Source organism: Pseudophryne corroboree, chromosome 6 (assembly GCF_028390025.1).
Source record: "Pseudophryne corroboree isolate aPseCor3 chromosome 6, aPseCor3.hap2, whole genome shotgun sequence".
Lineage (NCBI taxonomy): Eukaryota > Metazoa > Chordata > Amphibia > Anura > Myobatrachidae > Pseudophryne > Pseudophryne corroboree.
Window position 1 is genome coordinate 529,428,483 of NC_086449.1, and position 26,967 is coordinate 529,455,449.

At 46.7% G+C, this 26,967-nt stretch overlaps 1 protein-coding gene across 5 annotated transcripts in view; it reads right to left on the reverse strand.

Annotated features, from left to right (window-relative positions):
* The window catches only part of SRGAP1 (SLIT-ROBO Rho GTPase activating protein 1), a 291,433-nt gene extending 282,767 nt beyond the window's left edge, over nt 1–8,666 (reverse strand). For 2 of the 5 annotated variants that reach the window (XM_063927572.1, XM_063927576.1), the window contains exon 1: nt 7,773–8,666. In XM_063927572.1, the coding sequence (XP_063783642.1) occupies nt 7,773–7,839 (67 nt within the window). In that variant the 5' untranslated portion in view covers nt 7,840–8,666. The remainder of the gene's footprint in view (nt 1–7,772) is intronic. The other 3 variants (XM_063927574.1, XM_063927573.1, XM_063927575.1) reach the window with 2 other exon arrangements.
* Between the last annotated feature and the right edge of the window lie 18,301 nt (nt 8,667–26,967).

Sequence of the window (26,967 nt, forward strand, 5' to 3'; positions counted from 1 at the left end):
CAGAGTAGGTAGCCCACTGCTTCCCCTCACAGCCATTAGACTGTGCCTCAAAAACTTTAGATAGGTTTAGCTGCTTGCCACGGCTAAACCTTGGTGCTTTCAGGTGTGTTTAATAATGGGTTCCCAAACGGAGAAACAATTGAATTGCTCTGTCAGGCGCCCCATTCATTTGGACGCCGGCAAAACTGAAATCACTCCCATGTAAGATGGCAGAACTAGCTGACACATGGTCAAACAATGAGGTGCGCAGTGTGGTCAGATTGTTTTCAGCAGCTGAAATTCATTGCCAACTTTATTAGATGTTCTTGAGCAGTTTAAGTGGGTTTTACTTTGTTTTCTCACAGCAAGTAAAAACAGACTGGTAGGAATATCGGTTTCAGACAAAAATAGATCATGTTGTGTATTTGTTAGGGCATTAGGAATGTAAGCTCTTATGGGGCAGAGACTGATGTGAATGACTTAGCAACTGAGCATGCTCAAGATAGCTGCCTCTCTGCATCACATGTAAAGTGTTTTAAGTTAGCAGCGGAATTACTGGCAGTATACCAGGGACACTGCACCAGGCCCCTAAGGACTCAGGTGCCCTCCAGGCCACAGCACAGAGCAGAACCTGCCAGTGACCTCAGGATTTCTGTCAGTCACTGACCTGGGTCATCCAGGCCATTACTGTTCCTTTAGCTCCACATCATTAGCCACAAAAGGTCTTGTAAGAGGACACCATTAATCTTGCAAGAAAACTGCACTGCAGGCACAGGCTGGGAAAGCAAACATAGAGGAGCCACATACTATCACCTACTAAGGCAAGTCAACTGTTTAAAAGAGGGTTGGTGTGGGGGTAGGGAGGCCTAACACTTGCTGGTGCCGAAACCCACCACTTGCTAGTGTTGCCACTAGAAATATTATTATTCTACACCAAATAAGTTTTTACTGCCAACGTCATACTTGATGTAACGTTAATTGTAAAAGGTATGCTCACAGGGTATGGGTCATTAGGTCGAGATGAGTTTTTTTCTTTTTTTTTTGTGTCGTTTTCTTCGTAAAGTGACGGGGAACCCCAATAAATGCGACGTGTCCGCTCGCCACGCTTCGGGCAACTACCATACGATCCACGTGGATCGTAAAGTATGAAAAAGTAAAAAAAAAAAAATGAAAAACGCATGTTGACCTTTTTCCACGTCGACCTAGTGACCATGTCGACCAATAGTGGTCGACCTATTAACTGTCGATCTAAGTGTGGTGGACCTAATGACCGTATCCCCGCTCACAGACCCATGTGAGAGAAAACGACACCTATGTCCTGTTGTGTCAGTCATTGAACACATGCAGAGTTAGAAGTACTCTGTTTAGTTAAACCAAATGTTTAACACTTTTTACCTTTGAAGCCAAGTGTCCACCAGCTGCCAGATCACAGGTTTAGTTTTAGCTCTTCTAATATATGACAAAGCAGAAATATAATGAGGCATTCCTGATCAATAGGACTTCTATTTTGAAAACAAATTGTCTATATAGGACGTAGTCGCCAGTTGTCACAATGCTGTACAATAAAACTGCTACATTGTCCCAGTAATAAAGATAACTTACTTCTAACTGGCTGTTGTCAGAAAACCTGCACATCTCTAACCATAAGAGCCCTTCTGTGTAACTCGCATAACACGGTTAGAAACCACAGCAAAACCTAATCTTATTCCTATAGTACTACTTATGACACATTTTACATATTACAGTAAGAATTTATACATGCGTTTGTCTTGTTAGTATTACCATACATATATTTGTATGGGACTATAAAATATTAAGGCCCAGATTTATCAAGCCTTGGAGAATGAGTACCAGCCAATCAGCTCCTAACTGTCATTTCTGCAAACACAGCCTGTAACATGACAGTTAGGAGCTGATTGGTACTTTATCACCATGCTATTTATCACTCTCCAAGGCTTGATACATTTAGGCCTAAAGATTAAAAGAAAGAAAGAAAAATTCTAGCACTTAGTAAATATTTATACACATCTGAATATCATATCAATGTTGATTTGTCATGGTTTTATATGTACTGGTTGGCATGGATTAAGCATCCTGTTTTCCTGGCTGGCATCCACATTCTTATATCATAGCGATTTAATGAGAGAAATACTTAACAAAGAAATAAAATGTAAACGTATTATAAAATAATACACAACAAAGTATATAACGTATATATTGCTTAATTACACCATACTCCACACTGACCTACTACTGAATATTATTACAGGTTGAGTCTCCCTTATCCAAAATGCTTGGGACCAGAGGTATTTTGGATATGGGATTTTTCCGTATTTTGGAATAATTGCATACCATAATGAGATATCATGGTGATGGGACCTAAATCTAAGCACAGAATGCATTTATGTTACATATACACCTTATACACACAGCCTGAAGGTAATTGTAGCCAATATTTTTTATAACTTTGTGCATTAAACAAAGTGTGTCTACATTCACACAATTCATTTATGTTTCATATACACCTTATACACACAGCCTGAAGGTCATTTAATACAATATTTTTAATAACTTTGTGTATTAAACAAAGTTTGTGTACATTGAGCCATCAAAAAACAAAGGTTTCACTATCTCACTCAAAAAAGTCCGTATTTCGGAATATTCCGTATTTCGGAATATTTGGATATGGGATACTCAACCTGTATCACCAATCATCCACTTAGCTTCCCAATATTCCATAGAAATTCAGAAGATAGATGTGCAGTAGCCTACAGCTCAGGACTCCAAATGGAGATTTAGAATTTATTTCTTTGTTAATATTAGGGTCGCATCTTTACAAATGTGATGGTTTCAATTACAAGATGCAAAGTAGATAAATGCATAACAATGCACTTATCATCAATATGTATTTATATGGCAGCAGCATACTCTGTAGAGCTTTACAATTGGGAAAAAATAGACAGTTTAACACTAAATGAAGCTACCACCTGGGCTGCTCTAAGCAAGGCAAGGTGAGGAAGTAGAACCAACACCTGATAGAAGAGGCAATATTGGGGGCTTATTCATAGATGGATGCTGCTTCTACTGCTTTAGCGTTTTTTGCCATAGTCGCGTCTGCAACTTTATGCATGTAGTGTCACACTAGGCTGTTTTAGCAGGGCATCGCGCCCTACCTGATCTTTAATGGGCAAAATGCACCCTGCCCCTTTAGCGGTGACCTGCTAAAGCAGCCTGCCCGTTGCTGTGTCGCCACTGCGTGAATAACACGGCATCTATTCACAGTAAAGGGAGACCTTAGGGGGTAAGCCCAGCACCTCTGTAAGTGCTGTGCACACTCCCTTTAATGACTGACGGCTGGGTCACACCACCATTAGTGACGTTAAGGGGGAGGGATCGCACCGCTCCCAACAGCCCCCCTCTCTGGCCAACGTGCCACGGCCTGCCCCTGCATCTCTGCGCCCTGCCTGCTTCCTAGCAGGAACGCCATTAATGCTAGTAGAAGCCCTTCCCTGGTATACAAGAGTGTGTCTGATTGTGCACCTTTAGACGCAACCATCTGTCGCACCATCGAAACTTGCACCAACCCCATGCTAGGTGGAGATTTTCCATCAGAGAATGTCCTCCAATGCAAGCGATTAAGTCTCTGACTTCGCAACCCATTAGGCGACTTTACAACGACACGCCCATAAGCCCGTAGATCTCGGTGCATCTGAATAGCCACCTCCCAGTCACTGCCCAATAAACTTTTGAGACAGTACGTCTCAATTACTACTGTTCCTCTGTGCACACACACCATGGGTAATGTGCTGTGTGATTCTTTAAAGATTTAAACACGTGTGCAGTTGAAAAACATTGTCTATTTGCAGAAATACAGGCACTGTAAATCATTACAACATTTGTTAACATATCACATACATATCCTCCTGCCATTACTCCAATGTAAAATGCATCCTGTCTAGGACAATAAATACCCCTTTCAGTCATATGGGTATATTATTATTCTTTATTTATATGGCGCCACAAGGGTTCCGCAGCGCCCCATTACAGAGTACATATGCACATAAATAAAACAGGAAAACAGTGACTTACAGTTGAAGACAATATGGGACAAGTACAGGGTAACTAAGCATAACTACACCAGTAAACGACATAGAGATATGTTTCAATATAGCCAAAAAACTGCAGGATTTGGGCAGTTGAGGATTATTAACGCAAGAAAAGGATAAGCATATGAGGTAAGAGGGCCCGGTATTCAATGCATGTCGGATCCTCTCCGACAGAGGATCCGACAGTGCAGTATTCAATTAGCAAGCAATTCCAACAGGCTTTGCCCGCTTCCGACAATGCTGATACGACTTTTTTAGAAGTCGGATCAGCATTGTCGAAAACGGGCCAAAATCCTGTCGGAATTGGCCGCTAATTTGACAAAACACGTGGATACGTGACTAATCCGCTGATCCACGTGTTTTCCGACAAGTCTGAAAAACGGCAGCTCCATTGTATAGGTCGAATCATGATTCGACCTAAAAAAAGTCGAAAACTGACGTCTTTCCGACTTGACGGCAGTTCCGACTTCAATTGGATACATCTAATAGCCTTATAAATAAAATGTAATAATAACAACAACAACAACAACAACAACAACAACAACCTGGGTTTTTGTAGGGACTTGTGGCTTAACCCATAGCTCAGCTATGTATGAACAGACCCTACCAGGGTAATTCCAGAACCGACCCGGCTTGTTGATAGTGTGAACGGCATTACCCGGTTACAATGACCCAGGTCATGCCTAAAAGGATCAGATTGGCAGGGAAAGTAGCGCTTGAAGATAACATTATCTCCAAGCCAGAAGACCCAGGTCTGGTGTGGACGGTGACGACCCGGAAATAACCTGGATCCGTCACCCAAGTGTGAAAGGGGGTAAGTACTGAAACCCTGACTTCAACCCGTCCTCTGTGTCCAGGGTCCAAGCTGGGTTAAAGACAGGTTTATGTGTGAAAGTATAAATAACTCACTGTGCCGTCATCTATGTTCCAATGTACTATTGTTCTTAAACTACGTCATGTTACTACTACATCGAAAGCTTTATAACATAGAAATATGTCACTAATTCAAACTAAATGAATACGTTGCCTGTATACCATAGGGCCTAATTCATATCTGGTCGTAGATATGCTAAATTTAGCACATCTACGATTAGTCTCTCAGACATGCAGGGAAATGTCCAGCACAGGGCTAGTCAGCCCCGCATGTCAGGCCCTAACCACCGGTAGGGTGCAAAAGCATCGCACAGCTGCGATGCTTTTGCACCCGCTGTGTAGCTCCCTGCCAGCACAGCTCCTGCGCGCTTGCCAGGCCGCTACTTGCTGCATCCTCGGTCACAGCGGCTGCCTCGGCCCGGACCACAATGGTCCGGACTGCACCACGCCAACGGCGTTCTAATGCTGTTGGCACGCCCCGCGACCATCCCTGTCTGTCAATCAGCAGAGGAGATCGCATCCCTGAGATGCTTTTAGCATCTCACTGGGCTCCCAGAGTGCGCGTGCGCACTCCACAAAGTAATTCAGACTGCGATCGCTGCCGCTGCACTGATCCAGTCTGAATTGCCTCCATTGTCTCCAGTACCATCTGACACACATGGAGAATTATACCCCTTTTACACCGCCAGCATATAACACGGTTATTGCACATGAAGGTGCATAACCCGTATTGCTGCTCTGTGTAAAAGGGCAGAGTTGGAATAATCCGGGTCGAGTGACCCGGTATTCCAACTCAGGTAGTTTGCAGGGTTGAACACGTGTTCAACCCGGCAAACTGTGCAGTGTAAACGGAAGCCGGATCGATGCGACCCGGCTTCCCGTTTACAGTCTATGTGCGGCCGGCGCGTCACCAGCAAAGTCGGCAATATGCCGGACTGCTGACGCAGGTCGCAGCCGGGTAGCACCAGTGTCAGACTCCTGGCTGCGATCCGCGATTTCAGTCTAAAAGTGGTATTAATCTTTGGCCTATTTGGAGTGGCCAATGTATATTTATAGTAGGTGACAGAGTGGGGAGGACCATAACACTGCCAGGGGCATGTGGATGAGACAGAAGAAAGGTAAAGGGCCCTACTCACTGGCCGACCCGCCGCCGAGCTGCCCGACGGCGGATACGGCCGAACAGCGACCCGGCGGCGGGGGGGCAGTGAAGTTTCTTCACTCCCCCCGTCACGCGGCTGCATTGAAGTGCAGGCAAATATGGACGAGATCGTCCATATTGGCCTGCATGCACAGCCGACGGGAGACCAGCGATGAACGAGCGCGGGGCCGCGCATCGTTCATCGCAGGAGTCTCCACACTGAAAGATATGAACGAGTTCTCGTTCATTTATGAACGAGATCGTTCATATCTTTCAAAAAATCGGCCAGTGTGTAGGGCCCTTTAAGGCCATCAATATGCACAGTAGACAACTAAAAGCATGCCAATAGTTTGCTATGTTGATTACACGGAAGTGAAACTAATATTCCTCACATCAACTGAATAGCTGCAGCTATACATGTGAAATAGCCCCAAGACAGCACATTTCTCAGTCTATTTGGTTACACCCCCCACTCCCCCTCTAAAATAAAATAGAAAATGTACAGTATATGTCATAATAATCTTTGAGTAGCAGAAATGTAATGTAAAATTATAATTAGGCCCTTCAGAAGATCATAGCAAAAAAGTTAAATACATCCTTCTTTAATGTTTATTTTATATCTGAGCATATTAGAAATTCACCAGCTTGGCTCTGAGTAACTGCAGCTTAATTAGTAAATTACTAAAGTTAAAGAGGAGCATGTTATCAGATTCTTATTTGGATTACCAGCAACTTCCATAATTGTAATAAGCGAGGACTGTAGACCAAACCTATGGAATATGAATTGTGCACAGCCACAATGTATAAATCAAAATATGACTCGCTAGTTAAAAAGCCATCAATGGAACACTATTGAATGAGTAACAAAAACACAGTATGTTCAACAGTTTTCATTAATTAGTTGAGAGGCTTTAGCCAGCGTGACGAGTCATTAAACTCAATGAAGTGAAATATAAACATATGCATACTGCCTGCCAGTTACATGGTTATGCATATGAGATGGCACACCAGTCACCAACCCAGAAAAGGATAGATGCCGAGAGCAGGGCTGATGGCAGAGCTATAAGCAACTTGAACACTGCTTTCATGTCAGTACTTGGAGGTGCTCCTAAGCTCGGACTGCACCTCACACTGGCAACCTTTGCCACATGATATGATGTATTCTCAGTACTCCTTTGTTCACTCCCTGCAAAGCTTTACACACACACACACACACACACACACACACACACACACACACACCAAACCTAGATGGAAACCCCATTAAGCTTAGTAACATCCATGAATGAGGTGGAGGGAACAAGTCCACAGCAGCAGCTTAAAGAAAACTGGCAAAATGAGCATATGCAGGAGCAGTAGTCTTATACCAGTAGCTATGACACCTCACTCCTAAAACTGTGAGGCAAATGTATTCAATCAGTAGACAAAATGCCAAAACAAAACCCACAGGTGGAGCAAATAAACTTTAACATGTAAATGAGCAGTTACTATGAGCATATTAATATATATTTGTTGCCACAAGATAGAAGAGAAGTCAATCAATGAGTCTGTCTCCCTAGATAAAGGAGAAGCCATGTCCCATGGCATTACATGGGCTGTGTGTATTGTAACCCCCATGCATGCCCTGATGATCCCTAGCTGTATAGCTTGGCACTCACACCCGCGGGTCACCTTACCTTTCACTTGGCTTTCATATTCCGCGATAATCTCTTTGTCCTTCTTGAACCTGTTGGGGGTAGACATTTTCTTGCAGTCTCCTCAACCCCAGCTGGCACTGCGGGCAGATATTGCTCAATGTGGTAGCACAAGGCGCCGGCTGCTGCCCTGAGATTCGCTTACTCCGCTGAAGTTTGTTGGAAGACAAGGCTGGAGGTCAGGAGAGAAGCCATGTCAGGAGCCCCGGAGGGAAGAGTAACACAGCACCAGCAGGGCACGCCGGGGAGAGAGGTGCCAGCCCGGCCAGGTGCAGCACAATAGGAGAGGTATGGGAATGCCTACTGCACGGCAGCCGCGGCAGGACTGTATAAGGGAGTGTCAGAGCCAATGAAACACTACCAGCGAGGCTCAGTGAGGGGCAGATAATAAAGTGCAGGGCTCACACACAGGAGACTAGGGGCAGCAGCAATGCAGGACAGGCGCAGCAGAGGCTGCCACTGCAGGCATGCACTAACAATAGGCGAGCAGCCCGGATCAGTGTGCGGTGAGGAGGAACAGTAGCATGGTACCCATCCCCCGGCTGCCGCTCTGTCCCGCTCCACAGCACAAAGGCATGAGTCTGGTTTGCAGCGCGGGTGAGAGTCACCACCAGGGGGAGTCACAGGAGGCTGCCTGTGCCAGGGACCAGTGGGGCGCCACCTGCTTTCCAGATGGGAAACGAGACAGATACCCCGCGGCTTTGCCCCCCTATCTTTCTCTATGACCCGCCGAGTGATCGCAGCGAAATACCGGCCGGGCTAGCAGCAGACTCTGCGAGGCGGAGGCGCTGCTGAGAGGAAGGAGGAGTCCGGGCCTCCCACAGCCACCTCCATCAACCCAGCACAGCCCAAGCCTAACAGCCGCTAACTGACAGCAGCTGCCAGCCAACCAGCTTCCAGTATACGAGACCCGACCTGTCTACGGAGCAATCAGAGCCGGGGGCGGGGCCTCCAGTGGTAACCGTGACAAGCGGCGGCCCCTGCAGCTGGCTGGCTGCTGATACACAGAGGTGGTGAGAGTGAGGCTGGCTGGGCGAGCGGTGTATTGCACACTGACAGCAGAGCAACCAGTGACCGCTGCTGGCCTAGTCTCACAGCGCTGCACATAGGGGGTCATTCCGAGTTGTTCGCTCGTTGCCGATTTTTGCAACGGAGCGATTAAGGCAAAAATGCGCATGGTTCGCAGTGCGCATGCGGTTAGTATTTTAGCTCAAAACTTAGTAGATTTACTCACGTCCGAACGAAGATTTTTCATCGTTGAAGTGATCGGAGTGTGATTGACAGGAAGTGGGTGTTTCTGGGCGGAAACTGGCTGTTTTCTGGGAGTGTGCGGAAAAACGCAGGCGTTTTAGGGAAAAACGCGGGAGTGTCTGGAGAAACGGGGGAGTGGCTGGGCGAACGCTGGGCGTGTGTGTGACGTCAAACCAGGAACAAAACTGACTGAACTGATCGCTATTTGTGAGTAGGTCTCGAGCTACTCAGAAACTGCTAAGAAATTTCTATTCGCTATTCTGCGAACCTTTCGTTCGCTATTCTGCTAAGCTAAGATACACTCCCAGAGGGCGGCGGCCTAGCGTGTGCAATGCTGCTAAAAGCAGCTAGCGAGCGAACAACTCGGAATCACCCCCATAATACTGAAACACACACATGAGCTCTTCGCAGAGAGCTGTGACCCCAGATCCTGCATGTGAGGCTGTGCATGAGATGGCATTACTCATTAGTGCACATAATAGACAGATAAGAGCAAGAGATAATTTTCTCATAATGTAGTTTTAATTACCGCTCTAACTTTGCCTTAATCTGGCCGTGCACTGGGCAATAATCGTTCCTATAATAGAAATGGCTGAAAAAATGGTCTTGATCCTTTAGTTATCAAACCTGTCCGGCCTTCCTGACCGTGCTTCAGCCATCGCCAAAGGATTGTCTGTCCTATAGGGGGTCATTCCGACCCGTTCGCACGCTGCAGTGCGAACAGGTCGGAAATGCGCATAGATGGTGCTCGCGCGTCGTTGCCCAGCGACAGCCGTCGACCGGGCAACAACCAGAAGAAAGTAGAAAGTGACCGCTAGCGCGATCGCAAGAAGATTGACAGCAGGGAGGCGTTCCGGGGGAGATACTCACCATTTTCCGGGCATGGAGATCCAAACGCAGGCGTTTGGAGGGCGGTTGTCAGATGTCAATTCTGGGACCTTCATCCCTGGATCCATCGCACAGGGTAAGTAACTGCAGGGCTAGTCTTGTTCTGCACAAAACTTTTTTAGCATAGCAGGGCTGCACAAGCGATCGCAGCCCTGCTATGCTAAAATACACTCCCCCATAGCCAGCGTCTAGTTGATCGCACGAGCACCAAAAAGGTGATACGTGCGATCATCTCTGAATGACCCCCATAGTACGGTATATGTCTGGCCCTGATGTGCCTGTTCGTGTACGGGCTGATATAAAAAAAGTGTTATACAGGGGTCTATTTACTAAAAAATTTCTTTCCACAAGTGGAAAGAAGGTAGAGGCGCTGATATGAAAATATTATTGGTACACACGTACTATAACAATGTATATAATTAATAATTTTTTATTTTAAGCAATAAAAATGATTGTTTATATTAATACCGGCCGGTAAATATGTTCAAATACATTACATGATTTGTGCAATCCTTAAAAATAAACAATTTAAAACAAATTCATTCCTGTATAAAAAGAGCTACAATACAAAGTGTCCTTTATAATAGACAGATATCCAGGTACTGGGGATCTGTTGCACCGATGTGTATGCCCAGCTCAATAGTGATAATCCCTCTTCCCGTCCGCTGGTAGCAGTTCCTTTAATTGCGGACCTATCTGGAAGTGAGGTATATTTGATAATGAGCTGTTTTTTGTGCAATACTCAAACTGAATATTGATTTGCCCAGTATGGTTCACTATAAGGCAGTCTCTTAATTGCTAAAGCACAAGAGGGGCACAATTTTCCTTTTATGCAGATGGTGATTTACTTGGTAATGGGAGAGCTAGACGGCAGTATTTCCATTTATGCGAGGTGTATAATGAAGTGCTCACCTCGTCCTCTCCGCCGGACCACACACCGCTTCCAAGCCACGGTGCCGGCGCTGCCTCCAGCGCTAGTCTCTCCTGCAACCACTTCTCAGGCTGCTCCCTCTGTGCTGAAGTGTCAGACTCCACACTGCACGGTACTTGCTGTTCCTAGTGTCGCTTACTTCCGGACCAGGCTACCGACGCTGCTTAGAGTGCTTGTCTCTCCTGCAGCCGTCTCCTGATTGTCACCCTCTGTGTCTGCAGTGTCGGGCTCCACACTGCCCGTGAACCGCGCGGTAGTATGCTGTACCCAGCGCCGCTTCTCCTCAGATATCAATTAGCTTTCAGGTAATAAAAGGCAATAGATGAAATGTCGGCTTTTGGTAGAAAGTGTAGAAAGGTTTACGCGTTTCTCTGCCTTTAGATCAACTCGGCAGCTTCCTCATGCCTTTATGTTCTGTGGAAGCTGCCGAGTTGATCAACTCGGCAGCTTCCTCAGAACATAAAGGTATGAGGAAGCTGCCGAGTTGATCTAAAGGCAGAGAAACGCGTAAACCTTTCTACACTTTCTACCAAAAGCCGACATTTCATCTATTGCCTTTTATGACCTGAAAGCTAATTGATATCTGAGGAGAAGCGGGGCTGGGTACAGCATACTACCGCGCGGTTCACGGGCAGTGTGGAGCCCGACACTGCAGACACAGAGGGTGACAATCAGGAGACGGCTGCAGGAGAGACAAGCACTCTAAGCAGCGTCGGTAGCCTGGTCCGGAAGTAAGCGACACTAGGAACAGCAAGTACCGTGCAGTGTGGAGTCTGACACTTCAGCACAGAGGGAGCAGCCTGAGAAGCGGTTGCAGGAGAGACTAGCGCTGGAGGCAGCGCCGGCACCGTGGCTTGGAAGCGGTGTGTGGTCCGGCGGAGAGGACGAGGTGAGCACTTCATTATACACCTCGCATAAATGGAAATACTGCCGTCTAGCTCTCCCATTACCAAGTAAATCACCATCTGCATAAAAGGAAAATTGTGCCCCTCTTGTGCTTTAGCAATTAAGAGACTGCCTTATAGTGAACCATACTGGGCAAATCAATATTCAGTTTGAGTATTGCACAAAAAACAGCTCATTATCAAATATACCTCACTTCCAGATAGGTCCGCAATTAAAGGAACTGCTACTAGCGGACGGGAAGAGGGATTATCACTATTGAGCTGGGCATACACATCGGTGCAACAGATCCCCAGTACCTGGATATCTGTCTATTATAAAGGACACTTTGTATTGTAGCTCTTTTTATACAGGAATTAATTTGTTTTAAATTGTTTATTTTTAAGGATTGCACAAATCATGTAATGTATTTGAACATATTTACCGGCCGGTATTAATATAAACAATCATTTTTATTGCTTAAAATAAAAAATTATTAATTATATACATTGTTATAGTACGTGTGTACCAATAATATTTTCATATCAGCGCCTCTACCTTCTTTCCACTTGTGGAAAGAAATTTTCTAGTCTTTTTTTCTACATCGTGGGAAGAGCATACCCACTTTAGAGGCTGCAGATATTTTAATATTATCAGCTTGCGCTGGGTTATCTTTCTTTTAGTCTATTTACTAAACCTTGGACGGAGAGAAAATCCCAACCAACCAGCTCCTGTCATTTTTCAAACACAGCCTGTAACATGGCAGTTAGGAGCTGATTGGCTGGTACTTTGGGGTCTATTCATGAAGTAGTGAAAACTGTGGAGAAGTGAGCCAGTGGAGAAGTTGCCCATGGCAACCAATCAGCTGCTATGTATAATGTTACAGAATGCACTTTTTAGATGTTACCTCAACAATGATTGGTTGCCATGGGCAACTTTTCCACTGGCTCACTTTTCCTCTCTTTTCACTGCTTCATGAATAGACAATCTACTTTATCTCCAAGCCGAAAACCCCTCTATGTAGACAGCAGTGGTGCCTGTGGGAAATGTGAATAGATGCCACGCTCATGAGTGTGGCATCCATTCACGATCAGACGGAGGTTGGGGGCAGTCCTCAGTGTGACGTGCAGGTGCCCAGGGTCCAGATTTACGGATTTCCCGGCGCTTGGAGATAATGTCATCTCCAAGTGCCAGCCTTAAAGATACTGCACCCGTGCGCAGTGTTAACGCTTCCAGTGTCGGCATTGCAGTGTAAACGGGTTAAATCCCGGATCTGACCCAGGCTGGAACAGTGTTCCAAATCCCGTGTTGGATCCAGGATTTTAGTGGTGGTATAAATAGACCCCACAGTATCTGACAGGCGTGAACAGTAGTGAATTTTCTGTGATGCATGTGACTATGGGCACCACTTGCTGGGGGCATCACTCCTATACTTGTTTTATTACTGTCGGTCCAAATTTCCCAATAGCTACAAATTACAATGTGCCATACCTCATGCCCTCTTGAGTGGAATTTAAACATGTATAACATGGGTGTTCTGCCCCTGTAAGCTGTTTAACTTAGTAAATATGTATACATAAATAAAATAAAATGCCATAGCTTATGGCATGGTTTCTTATTATATTTAACTGACAATCGTCAAATAAGAGCTTAAATCGAACCAATTAGCATAATAAAATAATGATATAGGTGAGATCTGGGTGACCCAGACTTGGCTGTCCGATGCGTTCTTGTTTCCAGCAGCCTCCGCACTCTAGCGGCTTTCTGCCTCCATCTCCATACCTAAATATCGCTCACTTGGTGGACACTATTGCCAGAGACCTGCACAGGTCTCTGGCTCAGTTCCGTAGTCTATACACCTGCGCTAGCTGCTTTAGAGGAGGGGACCCACAAGGAGACTGCACACAGACCCTATACTCTCTTAACATGACCATTACTGTATGGGATCTATAAAGAGGCATAAAATGCAATCACCGGCATAATAATAATACATTATAATAAGATTTTACTTACCGGTAAATCTATTTCTTGTAATCCGTAGTGGATGCTGGGGACTCCGTAAGGACCATGGGGAATAGACGGGCTCCGCAGGAGACAGGGCACTTTAAGAAAGAATTAGGAATACTGGTGTGCACTGGCTCCTCCCTCTATGTCCCTCCTCCAGACCTCAGTTAAGGAAACTGTGCCCGGAAGAGCTGACAGTACAAGGAAAGGATTTTGGAATCCAGGGTAAGACTCATACCAGCCACACCAATCACACCGTATAACTCGTGATAAACTTACCCAGTTAACAGTATGAACAACAACAGAGCATCAGATAACCCTGATGCAACCATAACATAACCCTTATTTAAGCAATAACTATATACAAGTATTGCAGAAGAAGTCCGCACTTGGTACGGGCGCCCAGCATCCACTACGGACTACGAGAAATAGATTTACCGGTAAGTAAAATCTTATTTTCTCTAACGTCCTAGTGGATGCTGGGGACTCCGTAAGGACCATGGGGATTATACCAAAGCTCCCAAACGGGCGGGAGAGTGCGGATGACTCCGCAGCACCGAATGAGCAAACACAAGGTCCTCCTTAGCCAGGGTATCAAACGTGTAGAACTTTGCAAAAGTGTTTGAACCCGACCAAGTAGCTGCTCGGCAAAGCTGTAATGCCGAGACCCCTCGGGCAGCCGCCCAAGAAGAGCCCACCTTCCTTGTGGAATGGGCTTTCACTGATTTTGGAGGCGGCAATCTAGCCGCAGAATGAGCCTGCTGAATCGTGTTACAGATCCAGCGAGCAATAGTTTGCTTTGAAGCAGGAGCACCCAGCTTGTTGGATGCATACAGGATAAACAGCGACTCAGTTTTCCTGACTCCAGCCGTTCTGGCTACATAAACCTTCAAAGCCCTGACTACATCTAGTAACTTGGAATCCTCCAAGTCACGAGTAGCCACAGGCACCACAATAGGTTGGTTCAAATGAAAAGAGGACACCACTTTTGGCAGAAATTGCGGATGAGTCTGCAGTTCTGCCCTGTCCATATGAAAAACCAGATAGGGGCTTTTATGTGACAAAGCCGCCAATTCTGACACACGCCTAGCCGAAGCTAAGGCCAATAGCATGACCACCTTCCACGTGAGATATTTTAACTCCACGGTTTTAAGTGGCTCAAACCAGTGTGATTTCAGGAAACTCAACACCACGTTAAGATCCCAAGGTGCCACTGGTGGCACAAAAGGGGGTTGCATATGCAGCACTCCCTTTACAAACGTCTGAACTTCAGGAAGAGAAGCCAGTTCCTTTTGAAAGAAAATGGATAGGGCTGAAATCTGGACCTTAATGGTCCCCAATTTTAAGCCCAAAGTCACTCCCGACTGTAGGAAGTGCAGGAAACGGCCCAGCTGGAATTCCTCTGTAGGGGCATTCCTGGCCTCACACCAAGCAACATATTTTTGCCATATACGGTGATAATGTTTAGCCGTCACGTCCTTCCTAGCCTTTATTAGCGTAGGAATAACCTCATCCGGAATGCCTTTTTCTGCTAGGATCCGGCGTTCAACCGCCATGCCGTCAAACGCAGCCGCGGTAAATCTTGGAACAGACAGGGCCCCTGTTGCAACAGATCCTGTCTGAGAGGCAGAGGCCATGGGTCCTCTGTGAGCATTTCTTGCAGTTCCGGATACCAAGTCCTTCTTGGCCAATCCGGAACAATGAGTATTGTTCTCACTCCTCTTTTTCTTACGATTCTCAGCACCTTGGGTATGAGAGGAAGAGGAGGAAACACATAAACCGACTGGAACACCCACGGTGTCACCAGTGCGTCCACAGCTATCGCCTGAGGGTCTCTTGACCTGGCGCAATACATTTGTAGCTTTTTGTTGAGGTGGGATGCCCATCATGTCCACCTGTGGCAGTTCCCATCGACTTGTAATCTGTGTGAAGACTTCTTGATGAAGTCCCCACTCTCCCGGGTGGAGGTCGTGCCTGCTGAGGAAGTCTGCTTCCCAGTTGTCCACTCCCGGAATGAACACTGCTGACAGTGCTTTTACGTGATTCTCCGCCCAGCGAAGAATTCTGGTGGCTTCCGCCATCGCCACCCTGCTCCTTGTGCCGCCTTGGCGGTTTACATGAGCCACTGCGGTGATGTTGTCTGACTGAATCAGCACCGGATGGTTGCGAAGCAGAGGTTCCGCTTGACTTAGGGCATTGTATATGGCCCTTAGTTCCAGGATATTGATGTGCAGACAAGTCTCCTGACTTGACCACAGACCCTGGAAATTTCTTCCCTGTGTGACTGCCCCCCACCCTCGGAGGCTTGCATCCGTGGTCACCAGGACCCAGTCCTGAATGCCGAACCTGCGACCCTCGAGAAGGTGAGCACTCTGCAGCCACCACAGAAGAGACACCCTGGCCCTGGGGGATAGGGTGATCAGCCGATGCATCTGAAGATGCGATCCGGACCACTTGTCCAACAGATCCCACTGAAAGGTCCTCGCATGGAACCTGCCGAAGGGAATGGCCTCGTATGACGCCACCATCTTTCCCAGGACTCGCGTGCAGTGATGCACCGACACCTGTTTTGGTTTTAAGAGGCCTCTGACCAGAGTCACGAGCTCCTGAGCCTTCTCCGTCGGGAGAAAAACCTTCTTCTGGTCTGTCCAGAATCATGCCCAGGAAGGGCAGACGCGTCGTAGGAATCAGCTGCGACTTTGGAATAATCAGAATCCAGCCGTGCTGTTGCAACACTTCCCGAGAGTGTGCTACGCTGATCAGCAACTGCTCTCGGGACCTCGCCTTTATGAGGAGATCGTCCAAGTATGGGATAATTGTGACTCCTTGCTTTCGCATAAGCACCATCATTTCTGCCATTACCTTGGTAAATATTCTCGGTGCCATGGACAGACCAAACGGCAACGTCTGGAATTGGTAATGACAGTCCTGTACCACAAATCTGAGGTACTCCTGATGAGGTGGATAAATGGGGACATGCAGGTAAGCATCCTTGATGTCCAGAGACACCATAAAATCCCCCTCTTCCAGGCTTGCAATGACCGCTCTGAGCGATTCCATCTTGAACTTGAACCTTTTCAGGTAACTGTTCAGGGATTTTAAATTCAATATGGGTCTGACCGAACCGTCCGGTTTCGGTACCACAAACATTGTCGAATAGTAACCCCTTCCCTGTTGAAGGAGGTTACCACCACCTGCTGGAGATATAATTTGTGAATTGCCGCTAACACTATTTCCCTCTCTATGGGGGAAGCTGGCAGGGCCGATTTGAGGTAACGGTGAGGGGGCATCACTTCGAATTCCAGCTTGTATCCCTGAGATACAATCTGTATAGCCCAGGGATCCACCCGTGAGCGAACCCACTGGTGGCTGAAATTTCGGAGACGCGCCCCCACCGATCCTGGCTCCACCTGTGGAGCCCCAGCGTCATGCGGTGGATTTAGTGGAAGCCGGGGAGGACTTCTGTTCCTGGGAACTAGCTGTATTGTGCAGCTTCTTTCCTCTACCCCTGCCTCTGGCAAGAAAGGACGCACCTCGGACTCTCTTGCCTCTTTGTGATCGAAAGGAATGCATTTGGTAATATGGTGCTTTCTTAGGTTGTGAGGGAATATATGGCAAAAAATTTGACTTCCCAGGCGTAGCTATGGAAACTAGGTCCGAGAGACCGTCCCCAAACAATTCCTCACCCTTGTAAGGTTAAACCTCCATGTGCCTTTTTGAGTCGGCATCACCTGTCCATTGCCGAGTCCACAGGACCCTTCTGGCAGAAATCGACATTGCATTTATTCTAGAGCCCAGTAGGCTAATGTCTCTCTGGGCATCTCTCATATATAGGACAGCGTCTTTTATATGCCCCAGGGTCAGTATGTGAAGGGGGAAAGGTCACCTCATGCCTTTTTTCCCCAAACATATAAACCCTCTTGTCAGGGACTGGGTTTTCCTCTGAGATGTGCAATACATCCTTCTTTGCTATAATCATGTAGCGGATGGCTTTAGCCATTTTAGGCTGCAACTTTGCATCATCGCCATCAACACTGGAGTCAGAATCCGTGTCGATATCTGTGTCAACAATTTGGGATAGTGGGCGCTTCTGAGACCCTGACGGCCTCTGCGCTGTAGGAGCAGGCATGGGTTGAGACCCTGACTGTCCCAAGGCTTCAGCTTTATCCAACCATTTATGCAAGGAATTAACATTATCATTTAAAACTTTCCACATATCCATCCAATCGGGCGTCGGCGGCGATCCCACATTCATTTGTACCTGCTCTGCTTTCACATAGCCTTCCTCGTCAAACATGCCTACACAAGCGTACCGACACACCACACACACAGGGGATGCTCTATTTGAGGACAGAACCCCCACAAGGCCTTTTGGAGAGACAGAGAGAGAGTATGCCAGCACACACCCCAGCGCTATATGACCCACAGTAACTTAGTGTTTACCCAGTAGCTGCTGTATATACTGATTTTGCGCTAAATTTATGTGCCCCCCCCTCTCTTTTTACCCTCTTTCTACCGTGAATCTGCAGGGGAGAGCCTGGGGAGCTTCCTCTCAGCGGAGCTGTGGAGAGAAAATGGCGCTGGTGAGTGCTGAGGAAGAAGCCCCGCCCCCTCAGCGGCGGGCTTCTGTCCCGCGATTTGGTGTAAAATAATGGCGGGGGCTCATGCATATATACAGTGCCCAACTGTATATATGCCCACTTTGCCAAGAGGTCTCTAATTGCTGCCCAGGGCGCCCCCCCCCCCCCCCTGCGCCCTGCACCCTACAGTGACCGGAGTGTGTGGGTTTAATGTGGGAGCAATGGCACACAGCTGCAGTGCTGTGCGCTACCTCATATGAAGACTGGAGTCTTCTGCCGCCGCTTTTGAAGTCTTCTTGCTTCTCACGCCGGCTTCTGGATCTGCGAGGGGGACGGCGGCGCGGCTCTGGGATCGGACGACCAAGGGTGCGTTCCTGTGTACGATCCCTCTGGAGCTAATGGTGTCCAGTAGCCTAAGAAGCATGACCTATCCACAGTGAGTAGGGCTGCTTCTCTCCCCTCAGTCCCACGTAGCAGAGAGTCTGTTGCCAGCAGATCTCTCTAAAAATAAAAAAATCCTAACAAAATACTTTCTATTTAGCAAGCTCAGGAGAGCTCACTAAAGTGCATCCAGCTCGTCCGGGCACAGATTCAAACTGAGGTCTGGAGGAGGGACATAGAGGGAGGAGCCAGTGCAATTCTTTCTTAAAGTGCCCTGTCTCCTGCGGAGCCCGTCTATTCCCCATGGTCCTTACGGAGTCCCCAGCATCCACTAGGACGTTAGAGAAATTAGATTTAGGGGGATATTTACTAAGCAGTGATAAGAGCGGAGAAGTGAGCCAGTGGAGAAGTGCCCATGGCAACCAATCAGCACTGAAGTAACATCTATAATTTGCATACTATAAAATTATACAGAGCTGCTGATTGGTTGATGGGGCAACTTCTCCACTGGCTCACTTCTCTACTCTTATCACTGCTTAGTAAATGTCCCCCTTATTCTACTATCATAATTTTGTCAACATCACTTTGGAACACTATATCATTTGTTTAACTTGATATATAATAACATCACACCTCAGTTAGGGAATACTTGACAACTCTCCTATAATTTCCTGTAGACTCCAGAAATTGGGCACACATGAGAGACAACCTTCCCCCACCCTGCATTCTACTCCACTGAAGAGCACAGAGCAGGGGTGATGACACAATTTCATCATTATGGCCCCCAGAAAATCTTTTCACTGCTTTATATATCTACCCACAGTTTCAGAAATGCCTTGAAAATGCATTGGGCGTTCCTGAGCGGTTGCTGGGAGGTGAGAGCGAAATAGCTATGTGGACACACAGAAATGGTCTGTGTTCCGCGTCGACAGCAGCAGTACTGCAGAAATCACCAGGAAAATGGTGCGGCGGCTATTTTTTCCAACATTTTGCGCATGCGCAGTAAGAAAATCACTGGGAAAATGTCTGCGGCACCATTTCATTTTCCCAGAGACCTGCACATGTGCACTTGACTCTGGGACAGTGCTAGTGACCCTAGTGCCCAGAGTCTATAGCGCTGTCAGGGGACCCAGGCAGAGCCTGTACACAGGCCTCCTCCTCTCTTGATGAGCCCCTGTGCATTGGGTATAGTGCAAGTTTTGATCATGTGACCAATGGTTGCATCTAAAGTATTTGAGCCTATAAATAAGCTCAGAGTGGGCGTCTCAATCCTTGCAAATGCAGATGCACAGATGTACACCAGGGAAGGACTTGTAGTATATGCATAAATTTGCAGGAGCACACATGGATGCTACAGTGTCAGACTCATAATAAGGCTCTAAGACTGACACAGGGGTATATGCAATTGCGGTCGAATTCCAGCTGAAATTCGACCGTTTTTGAATTCGACACAATTCGACAGTCGAAACCCTCCCGCCGGGACCCGAATTCGACATATTCAATAAATAACGGATTCGACAGTCCCGCTGTCAAAAAACGGACCAATTGACGAATAGTGGGCAGCCTGGATTCGACTTCATGGACGGCACAAAAGTGTTCAAAAACTTGTGAAAAAAATGCGTGGGGTCCCCCCTCCTAAGCATAACCAGCCTCGGGCTCTTTGAGCCGGTCCTGGTTGTAAAAATACGGGGGGGGGGGTGGGGGAATGACAGGGGTTCCCCCCGTATTTTAACGACCAGCACCGGGCTCTGCGTCCGGTCCTGGTGCAAAAAATACGTGGGACAAAAGACGTAGGGGTCCCCCGTATTTTTCACACCAGCACCGGGCTCCGCTAGCCAGAGAGATAATGCCACAGCCGGGGGACACTTTTATATAGGTCCCTGCGGCCGTGGCATTAAATCCCCAACTAGTCACCCCTGGCCGGGGTACCCTGGAGGAGTGGGGACCCCTTAACTCAAGGGGTCCTTCCCTCCAGCCACCCAAGGGCCAGGGGCGAAGCCTGAGGCTGTCCCCCCATCCAAGGCGGCGGATGGGGGGCTGATAGCCATGTGTCAAAAAAAAAGAATATTGTTTTTTGTAGCAGAACTACAAGTCCCAGCAAACCTCCCCGCAAGCTGGTACTTGGAGAACCACAAGTACCAGCATGTGGGGGAAACGGGCCCGCTGGTACTTGTAGTTCTACTACAAAAAAAATACCCAAATAAAAACAATACACACACACCGTGACAGTATAACTTTATTACATACATGCACAGCAACATACATACATACTTACCTATGTTGACACGAAGAGTGGGTCCCCTTCTCCACGTAGAATCCACAGGGTACCTGTATATAAAATTATACTCACAACAATCCAGTGTAGATCGGTCCTCTTCTTGTTTGTAATCCACGTACTTGGCAAAATAAAAAAAACGGAAAACACGGACCACACACTGAAAGGGGTCCCATGTGGGAACTTTGCGGTCAGCGGTAGACCACAAGAGTGACCCCACATAACCTCGCAGTCTACCGCTGACCGCAAAGTTCCCACCATTGGATACAATGGAGCGCCTATGTGCTACAGTGTATCTCGACTGCGCCGCCTGATTGACAGCTCAGGCGCGGACAGCCAATCAGGAGAGTGCCATGACGTGGCGCTCCCTGATTGGCTGAAGGGACCCTCTTTGACAGCAGTCACGGGGGGTCCCGCCAGTTGTGGAAAGAGGTCCCATGTGTAAACATGGGACCCCTTTCAGTGCGTGGTTCAGGTTCTTCGTTTTTTTTTTTTTTGCCAAGTACGTGGATTACAAACAAGAAGAGGACCGATCTACACTGGATTGTTGTGAGTATAATTTTATTTACAGGTACCCCGTGGATTCTATGTGGAGAAGGGGACTGACTCTTCGTGTCAACATAGATAAGTATGTATGTAGGTGTGCATGTATGTAATAAAGTTATACTGTCACGGTGTGTGTGTACTGTTTTTATTTGGGTATTTTTTTGTAGTAGAACTACAGGTACCAGCGGACCCGTTTCCCCCCCGCATGCTGGTACTTGTGGTTCTCCAAGCACCAGCTTGCGGGGGAGGCTTGCTGGGACTTGTAGTTCTGCTACAAAAAAACAATATTCTTTTTTTTGACACATGGTTATCAGCCCCCCATCCGCCGCCCTTGGATGGGGGGGACAGCTTCAGGCTTCACCCCTGGCCCTTGGGTGGCTGGAGGGGGGGACCTCTTGATTTAAGGGGTCCCCACTCCTCCAGTGTACCCCGGCCAGGGGTGACTAGTTAGGGATTTAATGCCACGGCCGCAGGGACCTATATAAAAGTGTCCCCCGGCTGTGGCATTATTTCTCTGGCTAGTAGAGCCCGGTGCTGGTGTGAAAAATACGGGGGACCCCTACGTCTTTTGTCCCCCGTATTTTTTGCACCAGGACCGGACACAGAGCCCGGTGCTGGTTGTTAAAATACGGCTGAACCCCTGTCATTTTTTTTCTCGGATTTTTACAACCAGGACCGGCTCAAAGAGCCCGAGGTTGGTTATGCTTAGGAGGGGGGACCCCACGCATTTTTTTTTCAGGAATTTTAACACTTTCACATCCCTTCCAACCTAAAAACATGCACTGATCTCTCCATATTATTGTAGTTAGTAAAAAAAAAAAATATTCTTTTAAAAAATTGATTAAATAATACTTGTGGCTCCTAAGGACAAACCAAGTAGATAATCCCTTCTAATATAAATAGATATGCTATTAGCAATAAAAAAAAGCACAAAAAAATTCATGTTTTTAACAAAAAAATATTAGATCACGACAGGAAAATGAGGCGGAATGAAATTTGCAAAATGACTGTCGAAAAGCACTGTTGTCGAATCGACATTCTTCAATTGAATATACTTTTGTCGAAAAGCCGCATTTTAACATTGCAGACATGTCGAACTGAAAAAAAGTCGAATTGCCAAAAGTCAAAAATGAAACGGCAGGTTTTTTGTCGAAAAGTACTGTATTGCATTGTCGAATCAAATTCGACAGGTTTTTTGTGTCGAAAATGACCAGTTTTTCGACATTTTCGGCAATTCGACCGCAATTGCATATACCCCAGTGTGTTAATCTCAAGTTGGTCCCGCATTGAATGCATGGAACTGAATGTATATTGTTGCCCAAATGCAGAGCTGTATGTTCCTCTGCGCCTGGACATTCATGGCCGTTCAGACACTGTTTCTGGGCATGCATAAATTAGCAGTTGCGATTTTACTTGCTATTGGAGAGCCCTCAGCATCCCGTGAGAGAAGCTCAGCCTGTGCATCTGCAGAGGCATTAAGACTCCCCGATATCACCCGATTTGCTATGATGGTGCCGATGTATCAGCAATTATACGCTGTTGGATGGAAATGATGTGACAGCAGTGGGTGTCCCAATGCTCAGGTTAGCTTCTGCCCATATTAGCATATAATCGCAATTGCATACGGCAAAAGGGGTGGGCTATGGCTGACCGATGGTCTTCTGATCGCCGGTCAGCATACCGACACTGGGATCCTGATGGGGAGGGGCGAGTGCAGCAAGCCCCTTGGGGGCTTGTTGCGTTCACCACGCTGCGGGCTCGGTGGCCACAGGTTCTATTCCCACTCTATGGGTATCGTAGACACCCATGAGTGGAAATAGTCCCTGTTGGTCGGCATGCCGACCGTCGGGATAGTGAGGTGGCGGGATTTTGGGGGAGGTCATGTGACCGTCGGTCTGTTGTCCGCCGGTCACATGAATACCACCCGGCAAAAGAGAGCAACAGCAGCAGCAAGAACAACCGCACCTGAATGAGCCTCAATATACAGCATTTACTAGCAGTATCTAACACATTAACCCAGTAATGCACAGATAGAAGCAGCAATTTACAGTATCTGGCTACACATTAAGTTAGCAGTGCCTAACATGTGTCAGCAATGGCGACACATTTTCCCAGCATTTGTGACTTTAGTTAATGTTCAATGTTTGCTACCTGTAGTGCCCTGCAGTGCCCACATCTGGTGCTCATTATGTGCTTGCAAAGGGCAGAACGTGACTGTATACTATATATCAACTGCTTGAAGTGCCAGCAACCACTAATTGCAGTATACTATCAGGGGTGGGGAACCTTCGGCCCTCCAGCTGTTGTTGATCTACACGTCCCATCATGCCCTGCAACAGTTTTAACATGGCCAAATAGCAAAACTGTAGCAAGGCATGCTGGTATGTGTAGTTCAACAACAGCTGGAGGGCCGAAGGTTCCCCATTCCTGAGCTATACACTGTCCCTAATGTGGATGAGAGCAGCAGGGCAGAGCATTGTACAGAATCTGCACTTATTTAGTGTAATTCAATTTGTAAGATAATTTAAAGTGATATGGCACTAATATATAATGTACATGTAAGATACTATTAGATCCAGGGTACACAGTTTGAATCTTACCCTACATCCTAATGAATAACAATAATGTAATAGCAAGAAACTTCACTGGTTTTCCTAGCTTTATTATTTGTCACTGTTATAATTATTAGTCATCTATTTAAAGCTGCACTGCCACTACTAATGTGATCCACCCTCTGGGGCATGGGTCTTCAACCTGCGACCCTCAAGCTGCTGTGGAACTACACATCCCTGCATGCCTTGCCTCAGCTTTAGCATGCCTTAATAAAAAAAACTGTGGCAGGGCATCCTGGGATGTGTAGTTCTACATCAGCTGGAGGGCAGCAGGTTGAAGACCCATGCTCTAGGGTTAGTACATGCAGCATAAGTGGGCGCAGGGGGGGGGGGGGGGTGCCTGGTGCGCACAGGCACCCCCTAATGTATGGCACCCCGATCTCACATGCCTGATGCAGCGATCACTGAGCAGGCTGATTACTGTCCCCTCTGCGCTGCACCCTGCCAGGACTGCATTACTGATGGGACGCCTGGGTTAATCAAGGGTGCCACTGCCACCAGCTTTCAAACTCCCGGCTCCACCTCCATGTACAAAAACAGCATGATGTGATGTGATTACGTCATGCTGCTCGCACGCCCACCCGCCACATGCCCACCTCTCTCCTTCTGTGCTATGCCAACGCCAGCCACTGATGAGGATCAGCATGCAGCCAGCGTTCCTCTTAGGAAGACAAATTCAATACTGGCAGGCGGTCGGTAGCAACATTGACACGTCACTCGTTTTTCCAGCAGCGGCAGTACTAGTCTGCGACTGTCAGTGTCAGTGAGTAACTGACTTGTAAGTAAGCTGCTGCAGCTTGCAGGGGAAAGAGAGGGGGAGCCAGACCAGGCTGAGGAGGAGCACTGTAATTGCAGTGAGTGCCATCAGGGGTGTTTGTTTGGTGCACACCACAACATCTGACATTGTATCTGCTTTATTAGGATTGGTACAAGGGTGGATATTTTATATTGCGTTGACCGTCAATAGATGGTGCTAGACACGCCCCTCCAATGGTGCATCCCCTAATAAAATGTGCTGCGCACGCCTATGACATGCAGGCTTTTTTTTCCAGTGGCTCTTCTGTTACTAACACAGCACTGCCTGAAGAACTGAGCATTCCCTTTCTTTTAAAGTTTGCTTATGGCATTGATACAGTATGCCAATTCTGTATTACAGAACCTACAGTGTCCAGGGGCAAATGTCTGGAGCAGCCCCAGGCTCTGGCTAGAGGAAGAAGCACATTAGTAAAATGTTACAATAAGGTTTAGTGCAGATTAAACAATGCATTTTAGTGTTACTTTAATCAATTAATGCAAGGAAAAAGTGGTCTTGGTTATTATGAGTCACCAAGTTACTTATACAATATCCCTCATTCAGTCATCTCCGTTTTCTTAGTAATCTTATAGTGATGTAGTCTGAGCAAATGGAATTTAATAGTCAGGGATAATCACTGCACAAGTGTAGTCATCATGTGATAGCGGAAGAATTCTGGCAACCATTCCACAACTGTTTCCCTACAAACAAGCACACTGTAAAAAAATGAGGAACCTGACCAATCACCACTTCATGTCACAGCTATGGAACACTAGATGTCCTAAGCACTGCCTCTCTCTCATTCCTCATCTCTCTACAGAGCTTGCCCCCCCTCTTTTTCTACTCCCCTCACTCTCTCTCTCTTCCTCTCTCTCTTTTCTCCAATTCCTCCTTATCTGTTTCTCTTATCAGTACTTTTTTTTTTATCTTTTCATCTTTACGATTATACTTTTGGAATATCCTCACATTTTCTCCTCTACAAAATGTTTTTCTTTCTGTATGTGGCCTATGCATCCCAGTTTAGAAATGATTAGTTATTGATAATGTTGTGATGTTGGTATGTGATAAGTATTGGAGACTGTAGATGTGTGTTATTCCAGAACTCTCTGGAAGTAACATCCCTGAGATAGGTGGGAGGAGTCACAGTTCAGAAAAACTGTCATTAAAAGCCTATGTTATGTCAGATGGCATAAGATAGATAATAACTGAGGGCTTAATAATACCCCTTTCACACTGACCCATGTCAGACCTGAGATACTGAACATAGGTCAGAGATGGGGCTTCAGATTACTTACCCCTTTCACACCGCCTTGATGGCCCTGGGTTATGCTGACATCGTCGCCATTAATACAGGTTGCTTGGCATTGATGTCATCTCCAGGCGGCCTGAGCCCACCATTCAGGAGCCTTTTAGGTATAACCCAGGTTTGCCTTTCAAAGTCCAGCCAACACAGGTTGACCTTTTAAACCAAGCCAAATCCCGGGTGAAAGGGTCCACCAGGCTTTCCCGGCAATAACCCGTGTCAGAGGCTCAGGCCCGGATGTAATGGAAGCGGATAAGGGCAAAATGTCCGATGCAAAGTTGGCTATCATATTATCGTCCATAAACCCGATAAAAAGTCAGATCCAGATATTTTGCTCATGTTAAGAATACACCTCGTCGATGTAATTAAATCCGATATTGCAAGTCAGACACAAAACATCTCTAAAACTGTCAAAAAATTTAGAGGTGGGGTTTTTTTTTGGTCGAGTTGGTTATGAAAATATTGGAAATCAGTTATAAATACACTTTTCAGGCACATTTGCAATAAATAAATATTTCAATACATTTTGACGCACCAAAAAAACAAAAGAACTTTGATCTCTAAAAATAGTCCGTGTAGTGTACATGTCATTTTTAAACATTTTGCACAGAAAAATGTAGCTAATACACAAAGAGATGTATTTGGACGCACAAGCAGCTTCTGCTGCTTTAAATGATATGCGGCATGCCTATATTCTGTGTGTAATAGCAACTGTATCTGCATACAAAATG